The sequence below is a fragment of the Neopelma chrysocephalum genome, unplaced genomic scaffold (genome assembly GCF_003984885.1).
Source record: "Neopelma chrysocephalum unplaced genomic scaffold, ASM398488v2 Primary Assembly neopelma1_25, whole genome shotgun sequence".
Taxonomy (NCBI): Eukaryota; Metazoa; Chordata; class Aves; order Passeriformes; family Pipridae; genus Neopelma; species Neopelma chrysocephalum.
Genome location: NW_020897694.1, coordinates 39,472,304 through 39,487,258, shown reverse-complemented (window position 1 = coordinate 39,487,258; position 14,955 = coordinate 39,472,304). Strand labels below are relative to the sequence as shown.

At 41.2% G+C, this 14,955-nt stretch overlaps 1 protein-coding gene across 1 annotated transcript in view; it reads right to left on the bottom strand.

Moving 5' to 3' along the window:
- The window catches only part of SH3RF3 (SH3 domain containing ring finger 3), a 249,718-nt gene that overhangs the window by 80,816 nt on the left and 153,947 nt on the right, over positions 1 to 14,955 (bottom strand). The window contains exons 2-3 of the mRNA XM_027675014.1: positions 12,623 to 12,898; positions 5,042 to 5,137 (exon numbers count right to left, since the gene is read on the bottom strand). Coding sequence (XP_027530815.1) covers positions 5,042 to 5,137; positions 12,623 to 12,898 — 372 coding nt within the window. The remainder of the gene's footprint in view (positions 1 to 5,041; positions 5,138 to 12,622; positions 12,899 to 14,955) is intronic.

The window sequence follows — 14,955 nt, the reverse complement described above, 5'->3', positions numbered from 1 at the left end:
ATCTCTTGGAGCTTACATTATTGTCAGCTTAACAAGGTTCTTTTTCTGTTTTTATCTGATACACAAAAGGAGAGAGAACAGAAAAAAACCCCAATTGTGATGTTAATGGATATAATTCTTACCTCATTAGTGTTACACCTACTTACTACTGGGATGAATTTGCTCCTCTGAGATTTAGTAAGCCAGCTTTTCTAAAATCATCTACATTAGTTTCCATCTACCCACCTTTCAAAAGCATCCATTTTTGTTCGCATTAAATGATACTAGCAAGGTTAAAATGAACCATTTTGACAGTCCTTAAGAACAGAGATTGCATGTTCTTTTTAAGAAGGGCACCAAACAAACATTACTATTTAAGAAATGTCTAATGCTCGATTTTTTTTTGAAGGTTTTCATAAAAGATACTCTGAAAGATTCACATAGACCACACATACATAAATGACAGGTCAGACATCAAGGTTGAATTCATTATAAGAGTCCCATAGGGACCCATCTGTCCTGCAGCTGAAGGTAGAAACCAAACAGACTGAGGAAAGAGAAAATACATACAAGATGTGGACAGGGCAACAGTTATTTGTTGAAAACGATAAAAAAATCTATTAGAGGTAGAAACGCACACTTGAATACATCTGAGTTTTCAAGGAGGTAAGTGTGATGACTGCCACTGGGGACGCCAGCATACTGGGAAATGGCTAAGATGGGAATCCGCATATAGAGAAAAAAAGGACAAAATCTGCCATCCAGACTGAAAGTCTAAACTATCTGCATTCATCTGCAGGTTGACTAAAGGATACCCTCAGCAAAGTGCAGTTACACAGTTAAGGACAAATTTTACTGGGAAGATGGGTCTCCATGACACTATTCAACAACTACAGCTGGGATCCTGGTAAATGTGCTCAGGTTCCCCTGTATGGGTTAAGCTGTTTTAGGATGACTGGTAGATCCTGTGGTACAGCACAAAACTGTTAAATGGGATGGTCTGCTCTGCAAAGCTAATTTTGGAATGAAAAATCATTGTTTACCTTAAGAAATGAATTTGGCTTTGGATTTTATTTTATTCTTTTTCACTTCTGGCTGAACTCTTTTTAAACACTGACTTGCAAGTATTTTTTTCCCAGAGGAGTCTTCTGGACCTATGCTGCAGGGCACTGAAACCATCAGCTCTTCCCATTCTCCTCCTCCCTCTTTCTCCTAGACCTCCTTTCCAACTTTTTTTTTTTTTTTGATTGTGAAGAACAGGAGAAGATCCCCATTACTCTGCTTCACTGCTCTGTAAAAAGAATTTTAAAACTCCTAATATTACTTAATCACAGCTTTCAGTGCTCCTGCTGCCATAAAACATTATAACAATGGGCTGGCACTTCATCAATTGTAATTTGCAGATATTACAGTCACAGTAGCGCTCAACATAATTGCCTTGCTCTACCACTGACACATAAGGCTTCTTGATCTCGGTCAATACTTCCTTGCTCTGGGGGCTGAAGACAGAAATTTTGCTCTAACTGCTCAGCTTTTTGAATTTCCAGTTCCTGCCCATCTGAGCAGGATGCGTCCCTCCAAATACTCAGCACACCATTGCCCTTAAATTTCATTCCCACAGATTTAAATCTATTAGAACACACTTTATTCTTCATTATTCTCAATTTTACACATAGTAGCAGAACACAATTTCAAACAGAGAGAATGACAGCAGTTATGAAGGAGTTAGCTTGAAGACAGCAAAATAAAAAACATTTTGTTAGGACTTTGAATTCCTTACAGGTCCAAAACTCCTCCCAGCAAGAATATGACTTCAAACCATACAGATTATTAATAAGATGTTTATTTCAGGACAGAAAGCACCTCGAGAATTAATTTGATTATGTTGTGTTTTTTCTGTAGACAAATTAAAACATAAATTATCAGCCTAAATGGCTTCTATTGAAGATGAAGGATAGCAACAAAATAAGAAAAAACAATAGTGCAAACTCTCCCTGACAGAACATATTGTGTGTGACTCATGCTGTAAAAGACATCACTGTGAGCTGCGAATATTTATTCCTTATCCGACTGCAGCTTCTCTGAGGTTGGGACAGAGAAAGGAAAAAGCCTCTCAGCAGGCATGCAAGCACTCCTGCTGAACACTTGTAGGGAAAAAAGCATAAGATCCATGCCACATTACACTCATATGGCTATACAGACAACCAAACATAACGCTGAGAGAAAGACTTCCTAACACAATGCAGGGACCAGATATATTTTGATATCTTTGCCTATTTTTTTGTGCCTCTGCTTTCTGACACCACAGTGTGGCTCTAAAAGCTGCCCTTTTAGGCTTCCCTTACAGAAGCAGACCACTCTCAAATTCAGTAAGTACAAGGTGGGAAGACGATGGAGCCTAGGGAGACTGCAGGCTTTTACATGGGCCAGCTGACAAGCCCAAGTGCTGGGAGGCCACTGGGATCCTCGAAAGGAATTTGCTGATCACCCCTCCTCACCACCCTGCTGTGTCTTATTTGTGCAAGGGATTTGTAAGCACTTGCAAAAGCCTTCTGTGCAAGCACCCATTTGAGGGGTATGGCAGCACATTGCCAGGACAGTGTTACCAAAGGGGGTCACAACAAGGATTATATTCACTGTTTCTAGCCCTGGCTTGAAGCCCTTGAAGTGACTGGCTTGTTTTCTAATACTGTGGCTGCTGTACCAAGGGTAAGAGCTCTTGTCTGGGCTGTGGGAGCAACGGAGACAATAGAGCCTGCCAAGCTGGAATTCACTCTATCCAGGGTGCAGGGCTTAGGATGCCACGTGAAATCCCACACACTTCAGCCAATCGGCTCACACAAATGGAAGGCTACTGTAAGAGTTAATCTTTGCTTATTCTGCACATTTTGCCAAGATTTTGAAAACCACTTAATGGACTTGGACAGATTCGAGGGGTGTTTTTAGATTCAAGTACTACTTGTTTAATGGATGTGTTTTATAAACATCAGCATTGAGATTTTCAAAATTTCTTTGGGATTTGACCTGATTCCTTTTAACTTCTAATGTAAAGTAGCATCTGAAGCTGGCAACAGCACAATAATTGTATAACTCCAATACTTGCATAAGCTCATCTCATATTCAGAACAAGGCCTCCATCCACCAGGATGTGAATGAAATATGTGGTTGATATTGCTGTCTGAAGGATCATTTCCCTTTGGCTTTACAAACCAATGCACAAATATCATTTTGTAGCACCCAAATACCTAATTTGAAAGGGCCTTTCAAGCCACCAGATTTCAAATTTATACAGATAAAATATATGTGTGTGTGTGTGTATACACACGAATATATGTGTAAGTGTATATAGTTGTATTTATTTTATCTATGTGCGTGTCTGTGTATGAATGTATATGCACACAGGCATTCCTACGTGCATTCTTCTCCCCTGGTGCTGATTACCTGGCTGTTTGCCTCTCTTTAGAAACTTCCAGCATTACCGTTCTGACTCTGCATCATGGTACCTCCTGCTCCTCCACAACAGCTCAGGATGTGCTAGTGCTGGGAGAACTTCAGTGACACATTGCACATGTTCCCAACGGGCTATTCTTCTGAGGTTATGAGTCCTGTGAGAGCAGTAATTAAGGAGAACAGACACCTAGGAGTGGGAGAGGGATCAGTATGCTGAGTAGTGCGTAGGCAGTGCCAGCCTGCAGATGAAACTAGGGCTGGGGAAAGGTTGTGGGTGTAATGGTGCTGCTGAGGGCCCCAGTTCACTCTTTCTGCAGCAAGTTCAGGACAGTAACATCACACTTCCCCAGGACAAGAAAAAGAAGGGAAAAAGAATGAATTCTAGGAGAAACCCAGCTTTCTCATTTAATCACAACAAACTGAAAATGTGTTACGCATTCAGAATAGAAGAAAACAAGTCATTAACTTATGCGAGGCAGCTGGTTTGCCAATAACAGCTCCTACACATTCTGGTTTTAATATTATTGTTCTTGTCAACTGTGGGAATGCAATGTATATTAATGATGGTTTATTCCAAATTGGTCATTGTTGGAGTTAATAATTAGGTAGTCAGGCACTAATTATCTCTATTTTGTCTCAAATCATTAACTAAGAAATCTGGAGAAGTAATTTCAGAGGCAGGCACCAGAGCCACACCAAGTAGAGTAGGCTCTGCTGTGGGCACAAGAGATGCTTCACTCCAGAGAGCGGCACCAGACAATGTCTGGGAGCAGAGTTACAGGGACACTGCTCCGAGTACTGGGTGCAGAGTGGTAGCACCTTGGAAAAATGCATATGCATGCGGTGCTCATCTGTTCTCTGCACCCCTGGTTCACCCACGAAGAAGAAAAGCTCCTTGAAGACATCATCTGGGACATGGACAACAGAGCTGCACCAGAAGGGCCACCACGGGCCACCACTGCTGGCTACAGGCCTGCTCCCAAGCAGCATCTGGCTGGAAGGGCACCCTCAGCAGGAGGGTGGCAGCAGTAGGATGAGGTGGCACAGTAGGTTTGCTCAGAGAAAGTGAAGTCTCAGCATTTACTCTGAAATCAGACTCCTATGGAAATTACTATAGGAAAGAGCTCAGGACAGAACTGGGTCTGGTACACATGGAATGAGAGCCCTTGGGCATATGGGTGGAGCTACCTAAACTCCTGTTGGGGTCAGGGACATTGACAGCACCCCTCTGAAGGTCTGTGCTGTCAGACCACGGCTGAACCTGCACTGCTGCTCCCCACCAGCCAGCAACACCCACCTCTCCTCAGGTGGGTACAAGGTACCCCAACTGCAATTATCCTCTTCCATTTTCCTTACGTGTTGTGGAGATTACATCAGAAATGCTACATGGGAAGCCTTTAAAGTAGTTCAGGGAACGTATTTTGCTGGCCACTTTGAATTGGATGTGCCCTCCTAGTGCCTTAGCACACAGCAACCAAAAAAATCCATTTTCAGTTATTCTGTTGTAATTTAACCTTCTCATTTCAGAATTTTTGAGGTTATCCTGCCCTTGTAGGCACAACACCCCCACCAGACATCAAGACCAGCATCCATCACCCCACTATGAACTTACCTCAACATAGAGGATAGGGAAAATGCCAATCTTGTCACCCAGCATTCCTTCTGCCCAGTTGTCATCCACCCTCCTGATGACCGTCAAAATTTCATCCTCAAATTGAGATACAAAAAAATACATAATCAGATTTTTTCAGAAGAAAGATACCAGTTTTTAGTTATGCACATGGCAGCTTACAGAGAGAGTACACAGAGGATGTCATAAACCAGGTAAAAATGTTCCCTGAATCCTGGGCCAGCAGCATTCCTGGCCCAGCATCTTACCCCAGGCATCTCATTCAAAGTGCATTTAAGCATGCTGCAGACCAGTGCAGCTCATGCTGGCTGTCAGCAGGTCCAAGGGTCTGGCCACAGCAGGTGGGAACAGCTAAACTCTTGGCTTCATTGCAGGGAAAGAAGAATGTTTGATCCAGGAGATCTCCTCTAACTCAAAGGTGAAAACTCCCTAGCATGAAATTGCCCCTGTGTATCCAAGGGTCTGTTGTAATGCTTGGCTGCTCCAGAAGACAATTTAAAGGGAAGCATGAGTACAGCACAGGTAGTCCTGAAAAAACTTCCAAGAAGAAGCATAAGGTATAGTATGAGGTACTCAGCAACTAGCCTACACTGCTGACACGCTGAATGTCAGCTTTCTTTAAAAAAACCCAACATCTGAAGGTAAAAGTGCAAAGCAGGTAAAAATCCAAAGACAACATACTAAATAAGAAATTGCATTCAGCTTCAGTTTAGATACAAGTTCATTTGCTAAAACTAATGGCATGTTAGTGTTATATTTAATCAAAGGGACCTTACAAGAATTTCAGCTGCTGATGAAATTTTTTCTGATTATGAAACAGGAGGTATAGCAGTGCAAATCAGATTCATACTGCTCAAACTTTCTCTCGGTATAGTTAAAACCTAGAACACACCAGTCATTAGAAAAGCTCAAGTGACTAGAACCAAACCAATCCATTGGCAAGCTACTCAGCTTGCCAATGGATTTCTGCTACCACCTCTTGGCTGCTGGGGTCCTCGTACTGAACCCAGGCTTGAGCCAGCACTGCTTGGTACAATGGCTGTAGAAGGCAGCCCTCTCTGTGGGGCTCTGCCTGGATAGACAGATCTTCTACGAGAAAGAAAGGAGTGAGCTGAGAGAAGCTGGGAAGTCATCTTCATTCTCTCATGGCACGCAATCTTCTTTTGTTCCTGTGCAGAAATTTACAAAAATAGAAGAAAATCTTTTCCTCCAGAAAGCGGAGACAGAGTTCCCTGTGGATCTCACTTTATTTCCACTACTCACTCTGTGAAAATAAGAGCTAGATATGGTCTACCACCCTCCATGTAACAAGATGCTGATGTTAAATGGCTAGGCAAGGGGAGCTGTTTTTTTGCAGATACTTCTCACATAGAAAAAAACTCCACAAACTCCTGTTCAGACTGTGGATTTGCATTGATAGAAAAATAACCAGAACAGGGTGATGTGATGTGTTTTGTAGTTTTTGAACATGTGCATTTTGAACATGTGCACTCTGAAATAGCTTAAATGTTTCCTTTGAATTATTCATCTGAATGATCCATTAGGGGAAAGCTCAGAGAAATGGCCACAGACTGAGTCCTTCAGCTATTTATTACAGCTGGAAGGTTGCAAAAGAATTTGTGCATTTAATTTCCTGAAGAAACAGATAGCATTCCCTTCCAAAGCCCTGTCTGCACAGACCATTTTTGATCTGTGTAAAGAACTGACAGTAATCTGCCAAGCTTCCACATGCTCTTACTAAAGACTGATTATCATAAATGTAGAATCTAGGTAAAGGGGGTATATGAGGAAAAGAAATGACTGCATCACTTCAAGAACCTGCTATGAGTGTTCCCACTTTCTGTATTTATTTAGCTATTTCCTTAAAAGAATTTTTAAAAATCCAAAATGTGATGGATCTACATTTTCACTGTATGTTTATGTGTACACACATAATGTGCGTAAGTGCATACATAGCTTATGAATAGAATCATAGATTGTTCAGGTGGGAAAAGACCTCTAAGACCATTGAGTCCAACCCTTAACCCAACACTGAGTATAAATGTATGTGTGTATATAGATATTTGCATATATACGCACACATAAGAAATTCAGAAAAAAAATTTAAACTGTAAAACCCCAGAAACATTTTATTAGATTTTGTTAGAGACACTGTGCAATCCCATCCCTGGAGCAGGCTGTACAGATATCTGGCAGGAAAGGCTTATCCTGCATTGACTTTACTCATGGATGGGGTGGGGAATGGGTGACCTTCAAAGGTCCCTTTCAACTTTACCTGCTAAGGATCTATGAAATCTGGAAGCATTTCCATACACTGATCTTGGTTTGGCTTTGCCAGCTCTGGCTGTTGAATGTGGTCATATATGAGAAAAGCATCCTGAAATATGCTAACATTCAAAAGGTGTATCTTCATGGGAGAGCAAAGTGCAAATCCTTGAGAATTCCATTACATAATTAGTTTTCAGAAGGGTATTACAGGAATTCAGGAATTACAGCAAATCCCAAAAAATCTTTTGAAATTCTTTATTAATGGCAAGTTTCTTAGAATTCACAGCCAACAACACCATTCTATACAGTGGGCTGGTGAAAGCCTCAACATGAACTATTTTAGTACCTTGTATTAGTTGGATAGCCGTGCTACTTATAAATTCCTAGAAAGATTCCCAAAAGGATCATGAATAGTAAAAAGCCATAGATCTCTTGGCATACCACTTCAACTTTCTGAACTTCACTATTTTACATTGACTAAATTGATTTCCAGGCAGCAAAAAGGAATCCAAGCCTCAAATCTCATTTCAAAAGCAAATGGTATCCACTGTAGTTTGGACAAAGATGTGTTGCGCTCTTTTTATGCCTGTTGCTAAAGTCTTTAATTATTTGCTCTCTCCTACTTCCTTGAGTTTCTCTCTATTCATCAGGGCTGGGTCAGCCTTGCAACAGGCATGTGGGACCTGCAGTTACAGTTTATAATCATTATCAAAAAAGAAGTCAAAGACAAATCACTTAAAAAGCAGTCTGATTGACAGAGAAATGAATCTTTTTGCTGAGAAAACAGCACAAAAGAGTGTCCAATAACAGTCCTGATTCACAGTCTGATTTTTACTCTAGTCATTGATGGCCATTAACGAAGCAATATAGAGCAGATGTGTCTGCTATTCTGCAGAGATAACTACTCCATCTAGAGCACAGGGAAGATCTCAGTGATGGCAGGATGGCACTGTGCCATGCTCGGTTAGCCCAGTTACAGCGCTTGCCAGCTGGCATGAGAATCTCTGTCGCCAACTATTGCCGGGATGGTCCCTCTGTGAACAGCAAATATTGCTGGAACTGAGTGCTAAGGGGCTGGGATGCTGCTCCACAGCCAGGAACCAGTACTGGATCTCATGGTTTTAAGATTGGCACAGCACTTGTTAAACACCACTGTGGCCTGGGAACAAAACTGTTGGAAAATGAAGGAAATAGCTGATGTTATTAAAAATGTGATGAGCAATAACGCATAGTGAACAGTTGTTGCTACCTTGATGTGTCTGAAACTCATCGACCACTGGGATTCAGCCTTCTAAAGGCCATGTGAACTCACGCATGCAAACACCTAAACAAATCTGTGGGCTGAAACTGGGCTCAGTCTAAGGGTGGAGTAACTACACAAACAAACAAACAATGCAATTACTACAGATTTGCACTGATATACCTGAAAGAAGAATCCTCTTGCACGTGTTTGTACCAGAGAGTGCATAGCCCAAAGGAGGACGGAGTATTTTTTAAAACAGAGAGAGCAGTAGCCCAAGCCCATACTGTGGTAGCATGTAAAGTAAGATTAGAAAGCTGAGTCAATAAGTATATCCCAAGGGCATGCAATTAGGCTCTCTAGGCCACATGCTGATTGCAACCACATAGGGAATATCAGGAGTAAAACTCCTGAAGCTATTAAACTGGTGCAAAGCTGACACAAGGCTGAAAACAGTTGTTACAGAGAAAAAATAACTGCTAACTGCCTGGTTTGACAAGCACTGATGGAAAATATGTTAAGTAGCATATCTGAGATGTTCTATCATCTTGTAGTTACTGCAGAGGAGAGAACAATGGTGGAACCCTATGCCTGCATGTGTGGTTTATTTGGGAGGATGAGTTGAGGGAGCAGTCCACATGGTGTAAGAGAATCACAGGTGAGCTTTGTTTGTTGCAGTGGATACTCAAGACAGATTTTTCTCTTCCCCTCCTGCTTTTACTCTAACACATACAAAGTTATTATATTTGGGTTATCTTTGGCCCTTAATCTGGAGAGTGTTGTGTCTACAGGAGATGAAAATGGGTAAATGGTACAAGCCTTCTGCAGCAGTTCTCATGAAGATCTGTAAGCAGACTTCATTTCCTTGCAATACACCTCTGGAGCAACAGAACATTTGAATTTTGAAAAATAAAACAAAATAAAACAAACTAGTAAGAAGAAACACCAAATATCCTTCATTTGTTTTCTTTTACTGCACCAATAGGTTTTCTGAGTGTACAGCAACAAAGAGGATGGGAAAAAGCAAAGCCCAGCAAAAGAGCAACAAAATGCAATGATAGAGAAGATTCCTATGTTTGTGTTTCCTTCTTATAGCTTTTCTTTAGAGGAAAACTCTTCTTTATTACAAGTGTCTGGTAGCATTAAATGAGTTGCAGGACACAAATAGGTTATATTAGTTTGTATAAATGGTATGCCAAACCAGCACCTCTTCCAGAGGAAGGAAAAGATAGCTTAAATGAAGTTGAGACCAGGTCCAGCATCTTCAGATGCAAACTGAGACATTCAAATGATGCATATTGCTCAAAGTGACAAATCACATCTACAGCACTGCAGTACACAGGACTCTACGCAGAGGAACTGACTGCATCAGCACATGATCTATAATCTGGGCTAAACAGGAACCTTCATCAGCACAGGTGACAGCTAAAATTAGCATTGAGAAAACTGATGAAAACATGATGGCAAAGTTTCAAGATGAAAAATAGATTATTCACTGTCAGGGAAAACAATAGGCAGGACATAAAAACAGTTACAAGGTGACAGTACATGGAGGGGATAAAGCTAAAGAAGAAAACAGCAATAGAACAGAAACCTAACCCCCTTGGGAAAAACACAGTCATCAGGAATAAAAGGATGCAGACAGTAACATGAGGGGTTAAAATAAGGCAAATTGTGAGTTTGAGAGTATAGCTATACAGCAGAAAGAAATGCTCCTTGTGAGAATGACATTGGACAGCTGAGAAAATAAGAACTATCACTATACAAAGGCAGTTATTGTAAAGGAGGTATACTAATATATGGCATCAAATATATCAAATACAAAAGTGTCTAGGAAAGGACCTGTTCTAACAAAAAAACCCACAACTGCCTGCTGTGCCTATTAAATTTCTTAGATTGTGGATGCAATGAATACTTTAGGCAGACAAGGAAGATTGCATTCTCAGAGAACTCTCCAGTGTACCTCTGGGTAAGCAGCAAGGAAAACAACGCACCAGCAAATTTATATTTACTGATAGGATCTCAGAGGTAACTTCTGTCTAATTTTCTGTTGGTGCATGGCTGTTACTTCTCACTAAGCAGCCCACTTTCTCACAGAGATTCACAGCTCCAGGGAGGCTGGCTAGTCGCAGGGTTTGCAGTGTTTGCAATCAAACACTTCACTTGCTATGGAGCAAAAGTGCTTACAAATCTTTTGTTAAATAAATATGAGAAAGTATACAGTGTAGGAAATTGCATTCTGCTGAGAAACGTTGCATGAGTGAAAAAGAGGTTACATTCGGTGAGAAAATTATATGCTGCAAATGATTCATTCAGCTATAATAAGTAGCCTCAAAAGAGGAGGTCAGTAAAATCCTGGTGAAGGATATTTTTATCATCTATTTCATATTCATTTTCAGCATAACTGTTATTACTTTATGTGATACTGTAACAGCCGCAGACAGCTGAAATAAAACAGAAAATGACAATGAACAGGTTCTCCGTGGCATTCAGTGCCATAAATTAACAATAGAGGATATGCTTTATTTTACTTTGGGTTTCTTGATATCCATGAAACCTATCTAAGGTCAACACAAACAGCTAGGGAAGAGAGGGGGAGGCAAAAAGCAGGTGGGGAGGTGGGGGTGAAAGAAAATGTGACATTTTAAATCCAGAGGAAATTACAATATTTCAGTTTTCTCTCATTCCAGTGTGAATTTATTAAACATTTTGGTTTTAAAAAAAAAAAGACTGTTTTTTAAATGTCTGCTTTTTACTCTCTTTCTTAAAATAGGAAATACTGTGATATATTTTGATGTAGTGTATTTCAATTGTTAATTGATATATGGTATGATGAAATATACATTTTGAAGCTGAATGTCATTGTAAAACACTGGAACATCTGATTCAACAAGGAACATTAAAAGAGACATTTCCATTAGATTTTTTCTGAAATTTGAGTTGTTCTTGGGGAACGTTTCAATGCAGATGAAATGTATTTTTTTCAGACAGAAAAAATGTTCTCAGGAAGCGTGTAGCAAGTTCTACTTGTTCAGTTTCACTAGCTTTATACCAACCTTGCCAAACATGGCACGAGCTGTCTCAGTGGCTTCTCCTTTAGACAGAATGGGAGTCATTTCCCAATGATGCTTACACAGGGCTGACCCTGATGGGAGTCTTTACGCCTATCCAGTCCTGCAGCATGGCTGGTGCATGGGACACCGCAGGGACACTGAGCAGGCTCTGCTTCTGCAGGGAGGATATGCTGGTTTTTGCTGGGGTAGTTACTTTTTTCACAGTGGCTGGTATGGGGCTGTGTTTTGGATTTGTGCTGCCCACAGAGTTGACAATAGAGAGATGTTGTTACAGCTGAGCACTGGTTTCAGAGAGTCAAGGCCTTTCATACTGCCATGCAGGCAAGGAGACTGGGGGTTCGTGGGAAGCTGGGAGGAGACATAGCCAAACTGACCAAAAGGGATATTCCATACTATATGATATCATGCTCACTGTTACGAGTGATGGGACCCTGCTCTCCTGAGCATGCTGAACACCTTGCCTGCCCATGGGAACAAGTGAAATAATTCCTTGTTTTGCTTTGCTTGTGTGCATGGCTTTTGCTTTTCTTATTAAACTGTATTTATCTCAACCCATGAATTTTCCAGCTTTTACCCTTCCAGTTCTCTCCTTGATCCCGCTGCAGGGAAAGTAAGCTAGTGGCTGTGTGGGGATTGGCTGCTGGCTGAGGTTAAACCATGAAAGAGGAGGATTTACAAGTTGGAAAAAGTCAGTGTCCTTCAGCATGTTACATGAGGCATTTTCCCACTTAATAAAGGAAATTTAGCCCCATCAGCCTGTCTCCACTAGGCTGCCTGAGCTCAAGGACTTTCATTTTCTCATAAAAGAAACCAGTTGAAACAGAGTTTAGGGGATCCCTGGGCCCCAGGGAGGCCAGGAAGGTGTTCCACCAGTCCCTAGCACCACTGTGCTCCTGACTCAGCTGCCAGCACCACAAATGCCCCATCGCTCCCTACAGAAGCCCCTTTCTGAATTTCTTTTTTTAAAACCTATTCCCCTACCTTGGTGAAGGTCAGGCAATCCTTGTCTTGATCTTTATCCTTTATTTCAAAGTCGTAAAGTGCTTTGCCCTGAGGTGGAGCTTGCGGGAGAGGCTTGATACATTGGATGTAGCTGGCAGGGAAGAAGCCATGGTTCCCATTGAGCTCCCCGTGGTACCAATTCTCGTCCACCTTCCGCCGCAGTATGATGATGTCCCCCTTGTTAAACTTGAGGTCACCAGGCTCTTTTCCCTCATATGTGTAGAGGGCTTTGCCATAGGGAAGCTGAGAAACATTCTGGGGAAACAAAATAAACACCTTTAAGCAAACTCCAGGCAGCACCAATATTCTTCCTAGAGACATTTTTATCTAGAAGCAAACTGGTCATCCTTGACCAAATTACCCCAACGACTGAAGATGATTGCTAAGTAATGCTACACCCCGGATCTCAGGAAAACTGGGATGTATGTTATAGTAAGCCTGAGAAGGTGTGTTATATGAGAGCAGACACTGTCCATCTCGTGAAGCTCAGCTGAAACCTGCAGTATCTCTTACACCATCAAGCAACATCAGTTAATTTGCAAAATATCCTATGTAAGCAGAACAATGTGTTTAAACGAATAGACCTTGACATGTGTAAAGGTAAAATTTTAGACATTTTGACCTTCAGGGTTGCTTTGGTTTCTGAAGCTCAGAAAAGAAACAAAATAAAACAAGCTTGAAGATTCACATGGTTCTAAAAGTTGGCAAGTTGATAATTTTTCATTGTGCTTGTTTGAGCAACTCCAAACATTTTTGAGTTTGAAGCTTTTCATTTAGTTTTTGATTCTGTAACTAAATGCTCTTACTTCTTTCAAAATCCCCAAGTCTCATGCTGCTTGCTGAGGGCTACTGTAAACAGTTATAATGTTCTTTGTTGCTTATGAATTAATGTCCCTGTTGAAAAGTGGAATAGGCAGAATGCCTCAAATCTTCCTTTTATAACTAAAAAGAGCTCTGAGGCTTTCACCCTCATTTAAAGAATAAAACAAACTTACCAAAAAATACACCACAAGAGAAAAGCAAATCCTAAAAAGTTAATACTTTGGTATGATAGAAAAGAGAAACCTATCTAACTGAAACCACTTGATTGTGAAGAACTATTCCCAGAGTTCACTTTGTCCTGGTGCAAGATTACTGAACCCAGGCTGCACCTGCATGAACAAGTTTTTGGTGGAAGTGCTGCAGCCCTCACCCTCCTTGCTACTTGTTCCCCTTCTTTCTGAATCCCACAGAGCAGGGGGTGACTGCGTTGGACACAGCTGCCAGGTGCTTTGGTCCTAAAATAGTTCTTTAATGCATAATAGGATAGAAAAGGTGTACTGCTGTATCACCCTATATAATTTTTCATTTTATTTAGCTTGAACTAAGAGTCAGCTTGCAAGCCTCAATGCAAATATGTAGCAGCACATAACATAGGAGATGTTAGAGATGCCCTGTAAAATCAACTTTCCATAAGTCTTTTCTTTCAGAGAGGTATTTGCAAAAATGACACCGTTTTCTGTTGCATATAGATGCATAAAAGTAGTCTGTTCCCTGCTGTGCACTCTTGTTGTCAATGGGGTGTCCTACAGGGACAATGAAAAAGTAAAGCTATATTTAATAAAACCCCCTGGTATTCCCTCAGGTGTTTGTTATGCCTGTATTTCTGGATAACATTCCTGTGCCTAAAATAACACTCAGATACTTTCCACAGGGAGAAGGTGGAGTGGCCCAACAGAAACACTGCATTTCCCTACCAGAGCCAGAAAATGAGATGCTGAGATGATTTTTCACGGTATTTGTTAAAGCCACAAGCAGAGGCATTTTTCAGTCCCAATGGGTGCATTAAATGGACCTGCTCTGGTAGGGCAGGTTTTATGCTCTTACACCTGCATCTTTTGGCAGGAGGAGGAGAAGCACCAGCCTGCTGCCTGCACTGCCTGCCAGTGCCGCTGCCTCCGCCTGCTTCTGGGCTCCAGATGGTCACTGTGGCAGGTAGACTCCACGCTGATCAAAAAGTAAGTTTCTTGAATGTACCTTCACATGCAGACGTTAAATTACTCGTTTTTAATAGGAAAGGCTTTACTAGCTGTGCAGGTCTTGGAAAGCCTGTACAACAGATCTTTTTGCCTAGAGCATACAGTGAAGGAGGCAGTCAAACAGGCACAGCTCTTCAGAGCACTATCCATGTTGTCTGGAGGGAGATTTTATTTCATTCACATGTGTTTCCAGTTCTAACTTTTCTCATTAGCAATTTGCAGTTCCTCTTTCTGCTGTGTATTCTTCTGAATTTTGCTGTATCAGAATGAAGATACCCAGTTAAAGACCAGTAT